General features: G+C 35.5%; 1 protein-coding gene across 1 annotated transcript in view; it reads left to right on the forward strand.

The window, feature by feature from the left end:
* The window catches only part of WDR36 (WD repeat domain 36), a 30788-nt gene extending 24349 nt beyond the window's left edge, over positions 1-6439 (forward strand). Inside the window, exons 19-23 of the mRNA XM_074166194.1 lie at positions 380-522; positions 1180-1296; positions 1534-1615; positions 4013-4200; positions 5961-6439. Coding sequence (XP_074022295.1) covers positions 380-522; positions 1180-1296; positions 1534-1615; positions 4013-4200; positions 5961-6110 — 680 coding nt within the window. The 3' untranslated portion in view covers positions 6111-6439. The remainder of the gene's footprint in view (positions 1-379; positions 523-1179; positions 1297-1533; positions 1616-4012; positions 4201-5960) is intronic.
* The last annotated feature ends 2216 nt before the right edge of the window (positions 6440-8655 follow it).

The raw sequence follows: 8655 nt of genomic DNA on the forward strand, positions 1-8655 counted from the left end.
TAACTTGGAACTGAAATTGATGTGTATATATTTTACAGCAGTTAACAGTTTAAAAGTAATCCATTGTTCTTCCTTTAGGACTTCTATAAATTGCTTTTATATCATTTCAGCCAAAGCAGAGATAAACCTTATTAGTCTTTAAAATTTTATTTACCCAATTCTGCATTTTAGCTATAGTTGTTTTCCATTTTAATATTTAATAAGGTTAATAAAGATTGTTTCTGTAGCTTTTCAGCTATATGTTATGCTGGCATCCATATATATAGCTGTTCTGCATGTGTTTTTCAAAAATTGCAACAGAAATAATCATGTTGTTTTGATTTTTAAAAAAAATAAATGTGAAGTATGTATGTTCATAAAAGATGTCTGTTCTTGAAAGATGTGGATGTGTCAGGAGATGAAGAAACATGTGATGAAATGATAGAATATGTCTCACCTGAGCAACTGGGAGAGCAGCTAGTGACCCTTTCCTCATTACCAGAATCAAGGTGGAAAAATCTCCTCAGTCTCGATGTTATCAAGGTAACAATATTAGGCACACCATTGCTTACCTACTGTAGTATTTGGATTGTAGTTTTTAATGTGATAAAATAGGGTATTTCTCCTGTAATGTAAAACTGGCAGTTGTCTTTACTGTTCTCTTGGATGCTCAAGAAATCTTGAGAAGGAGGAACTGTTTCATAGCATTTGCCATTACTGTTTCTGCAACATGCGAAGTAGCTGTCTGAAGGCAGATAATTCCATGTCAATGCAGCTAATAAGTGCCTGTAAAGCTGTTCCAAATCACTGTTGGGCATTCCCATAACCGGAAAACGAGGGAATGTGCAAAAAATAGTAGTATACAGCCAGGTATATTTGCCCTGTTCCATGAGCTGCATTTACCTAATCACAAAACTTGACTCCACTTTTCAGGTATTTTTCAAGTTTTTGCAGTAGAAGACGATATGGTGCTTTTCACAATTTCTGGCATTTGGGAGAGGGGCTGTTTTTCTTCTGAATAGTAGCTTCATATTTAGTGGTAAAACATTTTACGTATATATTTACCTTTCAGTTAGTCCTTACAGGTTTCATAGTATTTTAAAAATAAAACTTGACACGGAAAATTCCTGCATGTTCTTACTATGATGATGATTTTAATTCAAATTAACAGAGTTCTAATTAAGAAATTCTAATTAACAGAAAAAAAATAAACCAAGAGAGCCACCAAAAGTTCCCAAGTCGGCCCCTTTCTTCATCCCAACAGTTCCTGGTCTTGTACCCCGATACGTTGTTCCAGAGGAAGAAAATGATACACAGGTAAAAACCAAGAATAAATATAATAGTTTTTATGTAGTGTATTTTACAAGAAAATGTTAAGTGCTTTTTTGTGCTGAGTGAAATCTTGCTAAAGACTGTAAAGTACCAGTTTTAACACATTTGCATTAATGCTTTTATCTTACAGTCTTTTATTCTGTCAGTAGGAAAATAATCTAATTGACATGTAAAAATATGTTTGTGTATTCATGTACACTCTCTTATACTTTCATGGTCTAGTCAAAGGTAGTAAACCTTGGAGTACTGGCACAGAAATCTGATTTCTACATTCGTCTTGAAGAAGCCCTGAGCACTAATGAATGTAAGTTGATGAGACATTTCAGTAAAAATGTGGATGCTAATAATGTTTTGATGTAGGTTTGATTTCTAGTGCCAGAATTGTAACATGTGTGACGGGAAAAAATACTCATATTACAGTAGAAAAGGCAAGGAGAATGACCAAAGAGAAAGGCAAAGAGCCTTTCTAGTCAGATATATAGATATATATAGATATATATATAGAGAGAGAGGTCAGCTACAAAGCTGACTAATACATAGATAGCCAATATAGATCAAAGATTCACTGGTATTCGAGCTTGCCTGCAGCATGGTGCCTAGTTATGGCTAAAACCCATTTAGAGAAAAAAGGTAACGTTCCTAAGATTGTTAGACTTTTTTGGAGATTATGATGATCTCACCCAGAAAAGGTGCTACGTGTTATTTGTGGGGTAAGAAAAGAAGGGAACGATCTGGTAAGAAATACTCAGGTGATTCACTGAAACATGAAAAACATGATTTGCCTAGGAAGTTCTGTTTTCAAGGGCTACTTCACTAAACATTCAGCAGACTTAGAGCTTTAGTTGATTGCTTTATAATTTAAAGCTTAAGAAGAAATATTTTTTATAAGAATAAGCTCTTGGATTTCTTTTAACATTCATTTTGAAATTCAGCCACTTAAATTGCCTGTGGAATGTACCTGTGGTTTTCGCTGTTTAACTTGTGCTACTACAGAATCATTGAAATTTGTATTTTTGGAAATGGTTGCCAATATAGCTGGCTTGGAAATGTCAATGCACAGTCACTGGTAGCTTGTCCACAAGGCAGTTCTGCTGGGAATTTTTCTACCCCTCTTTCAACTCTTTTGAGATGACTGGCTTAGTCAACTGCACTTAAAACATTTTGTGTGTGGAGCTTTACTGTCTATGACAACCAAGGTGTCTTTTTATGCTGTGTTTTTAGTATTTCAATTGATAGTATTCTATTAAGATGCTGCAGAGGTGCTCAGAGAAGAGGGAAACATCAGGTGAATATTTAAAAACCTAACCCAAGCACTGGGAGGCTGGGTGTATCATGGAACAAGTGCACTTCATGATGCGTTGCAGTAGTGGTCTTGTGAGCCTTCCTCAAGCCACCTCCTTGCTGTAAGGCAGGTGTGCTCCATGGTCTGTGCTGTAATCCCAGTCCAGGGAGCCTGTTGATCCTGACTCAGGAAGCTGCTGGTGTGTAACATTGCTCTGTGCTTGGTAGTTTACATGCATCCCTTCTAAAGGTGACTAGGCTGTGCAAATAAATAGCATTATACTAAAAGGCATCCTGTCTTACCACTGGGGTGGAGACACAGTTTTGTACCTCAGATCAGGACTGTGGAACGCAGATTGAGCTGGACACCTTTTCCATACTGTATGGGTACCAACTTCATACTATGTTCCATGCTTGGTTTTTTAATGTCACAGCACAAAAATGAGTTAATGCATCTCATCTGTTTAGTACTGTTAATACCACAATTACATTTAAAACTAGCTTACAGTTTTCTTAAGAATCAAATAGAAAAGGAAACAGATTTATACCACCTAAGGAGTATTAGCCAATGCTTGATACCATTAGTTATCATGATACAAGAATATAAGAAGTTGCTCTTCTTAGCAACTTCTTAGAAAAAGAAATACTAATTAGAAAATGTTTTTGTAAATGTTTCTACCAACACCTGTGTTTGCAACCATACATTTTTTTATTTCTGCATTTTTAAAGCAAATGGGTGGAATTCTGAAAGACTAGGTAGGATTGTAGAAATCTTGAGGAAGAACATTTATGAAGAGGAGGAAAGAGTTTGTAAATTGCATATGTTTCTACACGGGAAAAGCTTTCCTCCACTCCACCACCCCCCAGGTCCCAGGAAAAGCAGGAGGAATTCACTTAACAGAAGTAATAATTACCTTAGATGCACCAGATAATCCTTGATTTAGCTTAATGTCAATAAGAGTAAACATTGTAAAGATTCCTAGTAAAAGTAGTACTCTGTCCCTTCTAGGATATATTTGCAGTAACAGCTTGAAGTTCCAAGCATGAACGTTCTTTTTGCCAATAGGTGTAAAATGATGTTAATGTGGTTAAAGTTAAAAAGAAATTTTGTTCATCTTAAAAGACAGATATGGGAAAAAAAAGTATTACAAATACAAAGATGTTACTTGTATTTTTCAAGGTGAGCTTACAAATAAAATGTAACTGTCTTTTTAGAGATGTACTTGTCTGTAGTATGTGATGGGACAGTAAATTAAAGGCAAGATGGCATTTTGTGGAAAACAGAGTAAGGAAACAGTAGAAACTTGAAACACAGAGTCATTGCTTAAGAATTTTTGAACAAACCCATCCACATGAAGAATTTGTAAGATTCTTTTCTGCAAATGTTCCTGGTAATGTATCTCTCAATGCTTTAACACAGATACAGCTCCACTTAACTTGCTGAAAACCTTGGGACCATCTCATATTGAGATAGAACTAAGGGGTTTGGCCCCTGAAGGTGGTGGCTCAACAGAGGTGATGCTAAGCTTTTTGAGAATGATTGGGATGATGCTGAACAAGAAGTACAACTTTGAACTTGCTCAGGCATATCTTGCACTATTTTTAAAGGTAACAATTTTCTTATAAAATTTTATGTTAGTCCTGTTTAAAATGGTGGTTGTCCAGTAAAGGGATGTAAAATGTCTGCTTAAAAGAATTATCTTAAGTGATTTTTGTTTGGGTTGGTTTTAAAAGGACTAACTGAATGTATTGGATAATTTGACAACTCATCTGGTATCAGTCAAGAAAACTTGCAAAAACCAGATATTGTGAAGAGGACCATGCCAGACAGGTTTTATTCTAGTATTTGTTACTTAGACTTGTTGTAATTTTTTTCATAACATACCTAACTTCTTAGTGGTCGTTAATTGCTAAGCTAAGATACAGTATATCTTATGCATTGAATTCTTTTTTTACCTAACGTTTGGGGAAGTAAAATGAGCATCTTTTTGGACTTACCACTAGGCATTGCAAGCCCGACTTTTACTTTCTGTGTCAGTGGGCTGCCTTTCTTCTGTTTCTGGCTAAGCATCACAGAGCTAATGAAATTATTCCCAGGTGTATGGAGGTTAGGAAGTTACTGTGATAAAATACCGTAGCAGTTACTCTCACAGAGAAAGTGATTCTGCAGAAGATTGAAACTCTGTGATGTAGAAATGCTTGCCTTGTCAAGGTACTCTGATTTATGAAACTGTGAAAAAGCAATTAATTACAGTTTGCTAGTTGTTATAAACATTCAGACATGTAATACCGTTTATTTAACTAAATATTTCTTAATAACAATGTTGCAGGGATTTGTTTTAAAGGTAGAGTGGAATGCTGGACAAATATGACTTGCTCTTTTGCTTTTGTTGAGGTTAAATAGAACACACGGGGCAGCTTCCACAAGAACAAATAGTGCAGGCAAATAGCTCTGTAGAGTGAAACACCTGGGCTTGAGGTCTTGATATTCATTCACCAGTGGCTTTTTATCGGGTCTGTTTATTATTAGTATAGTCCCGTGGACTGGATATGATTAATAGTGGCAACATTAGATGTTAGAATTCCTCTTTATGTTTAGTTTCATACAAAAGAACTTCAGCTCTTTCAGGGTAGATTATGCACAGCTAGGTATTTTGACTCAGAAACGTACTCCTGATCTGGACTAAGGTAGAATAATATAAACTCACCTTGTGACACATGAACACCTGTATCTTTTGTTGTAGGTTCATAGTAAAACAGCTCTGAAGTTAGCAAGACTCCTAGATTTAAGTTGTAGCCAGGAAAATAACTATTCCATCCATTAAGTGGTAATAATGTATTCCTTTCTACAAGATTGAGAGGTTTGTTTTCTTATCTTTCCCAAGGTTATAGTTTATTACACAGAGACACGTCATCTCCCCTATGTCAGTATAGAGTGTGCTTGCATCATTCTTCTTGCTTTATGCAACACAGATAATTAAAATAACAATCCTGATTGACCTCAGGACATCTATTTAGCCCTTCTAGCCTAAAGAGGAATTTATGATGCAGGCTGGAAAGTTACCCTCTTGAGAAGTGTGTGATTAGTATAGATTCAGCAGCACTGGCAGAAGATCTAGTAAAGCAATAACCTATTTAAAACATTTTGCTGCCTTATCCCATCTAATATATATGTGGGAGTAAAATGGCTTGTAAAAGACTAGAAAAGTGAAGAAGCATTAAATGGATGCAATTAATTGAAGGAAAAGGGTCCTTTTCCTACTTGGGACATTCCTGAAAGCAAAGTATTGGAATTGAATGAGGAAATTGACCTTTTACTTCTTCTATTATCTGTATTTGTTTCACTAACTGCTTGTTTTCATTTTCAGTTACACCTTAAGGTTCTCTCATCAGAGCCAGACCTATTGGAAGAAGTATCCAGATTGTCAACGCAACTCGAGGAAACTTGGCTTCATTTGCAGACTCTCTTCAATCAGAGTCTATGTGTATTAACATATATGAAAAGTGCTTTGCTGTAAAATACTTCAGGGTTTTGTCTGCATAAAATAATAGCAACAAATAATAGTACAAGTTATTACAAAAAATACTGGATTCCAAGAATTCTACTGGGACTTTTGATACTGTATTTTATACATCTGTGTATGGCAAAGTATTTTAGAACATACATAACTGAGTGGTTCTGCTCACTTCAGTTGGAGCAAAAATAAATATGTGCAGCTTAAATATTCCTGTTGTATTAGTTTGTGCTGTCAATGAGCAAAGAGTTGGACAGCTATAGGTAATGTAGCTAGTTACCTTACACTTTCATGACCAAAAATGTAAACGAGAATGAAGAAACGACTTGTGCAAAAAAAAAAAAAAAAGTGGGAATAATGTAATTTCTGTGCAGGAGACCAAAACCAATTTTGTGCTTAATAAACAGTTATTGTTGATGCAAAAATAAAGCCAAAAGAATGAATTATTAACAATTTCTTAACATTAGTTTAAAGCACATTAATATCGAAATTGCATTCCTCTGCAAGCAGACTGCTTTTCCTACTAAGTTTGTAAAAAATAATTTTTCTCCTCACTTTGGCAAGCTGTGTTCACTATTTTGCCTCACTCACCTTTTTCTGAAAGCATAGATTTCTAGCTGCACTACAAATGATGGACCTTGAAAAAAAAAAAAAAAAACAGAACTAAAAAAACCCACCCATTTTTTATAACCACGTTTCTTGCTCTTAATTTTGGAGACTCAATATCTTACAAAGATTAGGATTTTTTTCTTAAAGAGATAAAGATTACTGGAATAAAAGCTTTGAGTTGTGGGGAATTTTTAATTTAATCAGATGTTATTTTTGTGAACTGATGCTTAGGTTTCAAATAATGTTTGGGCAGAGTTTGGGAACTCATGAATGGGATTATCTTAAACTTTGTTTATAGAATTCTGCCTTAACAGCAGAAGAATCTCCTGAACAGGGCCTTTGCTGCATTCCGCATGCTCCAGCTACAGGCACAGACTAACAGAGCAACTAATAAAAATCTATGCAATTTTGATGAGAAAACTTGAAAGATGAGTTCATTGCATTTGGCATAAGACTGAAATAATAATTTTGTTCTATAGATGGGATTTTTTTTTTTTTTTTAATGCCATCATGTTATGGAACTCTTCTAGTCATGTATCCTGGCACAAATTATCTGCAAACATGTACGTGCAGTGTAGAGTATGGGATACTGCCTAAAATAAGCGACAACTCCACATTTATCATGAGATCAGCATCCTTTTGGCTGCTCAAATTTGCAAGAAAAGTCTTCAAGGTTATGAACGGAGTGCAGAGGTGATGGGAAGTCAGCTTGTACAGCTTCTCTCTGTTATTCTGGCTGTTACTTTATCCATAACTTTGACTCATGTTAAAGCTTGAAGAGAACAGAGAAATATTGTGAAAGTTTACAGACTGTGGCATTCTAGGCAGTTAGGACTGAGAACGTGTTGCCCATGGGAATGATGTACACCTAGGTTTTTTTATTACATTTACTACTGAGATTTAAGAAAATCCTTTGTACCGTAGAATTATTAGCTTCTGGTGATACAGTTCTAAAGAACCCATTACTCCCAATTTCTTGAATGTGTCTGAAGCAGTCCAAATCCCTCAAACTTCAGTGTAATATATACTAAACCTCTGAGCTTATAGGTGTTACTGTAACTAATTTAGAAGATCTTAAAGAGTCATTTTTTTGAACCAAGACATCAGAATATTAAAAGATGAGTAAGTCGGTAGTTGCGGACCTGCGGTAGTAGAGAAAGGAGCAGTGAATAAAGAACTTTCCTCTTGGATCAGAGCAATGGTGTGTCAAGGCTAGCATTCTGGTCTCCAGCTGGAGCAAGGGACAGTTACAAAGGTTCTAGTGAACAGGTCACGTATAAAGTGATTCTTCTCAAGCGCATCACATCAGCTTTCAGCAGACAGCTGTTTAGATACTTCATGACCCAGATGTATTCTAACAGTTGTGTTTAATATTTTGTGACAGACCTGTTTGTTCTCTGTGAGTTCCTCTAACATCTTTTAGAGCCCATTTATCCTTCACAACATCCTGTAGTAATGGGACTTACAATTGAATTAAATACTAAGGGAAATAATGTATTTCTGTTTGTATTCTCCAGACCTGCTATCTTCTGATGTTGTTTGCCCCTCCTACTTCTTGAATGTGAGAATTAATAATTGTGCTCTAGTCTTTGTGCTTTACTGCCTCAGTCGCAGAGCAGTTGTGAAATGGTTTCTACTTGAGAAGGCGATACTTCATTTTACTGACTGCACACGTGTTTTTCCACTGACATACAAGAACTTTTTTTTGGGCACAGATGTTTAAGATTTGTCAACAAAACTTGTAGGATTTATAGAGGAATTGGGTCTTTGGTTTTTTGGTGGTTTTTTTTTTTTTTCTGAACTTCTTGATGTAATCAGGAGAAAAAAGACATACTTTTAGCCGAACAGACCATTCTTCTGAAAGCTGTTTTGCAAACAATTTATGTTCAACATTGTTGATACAGTATTTGCAGTCTGGATGATCTCGTTAAATATGTTA

The sequence above is a fragment of the Numenius arquata genome, chromosome Z (assembly GCF_964106895.1).
Source record: "Numenius arquata chromosome Z, bNumArq3.hap1.1, whole genome shotgun sequence".
Classification (NCBI taxonomy): Eukaryota; Metazoa; Chordata; class Aves; order Charadriiformes; family Scolopacidae; genus Numenius; species Numenius arquata.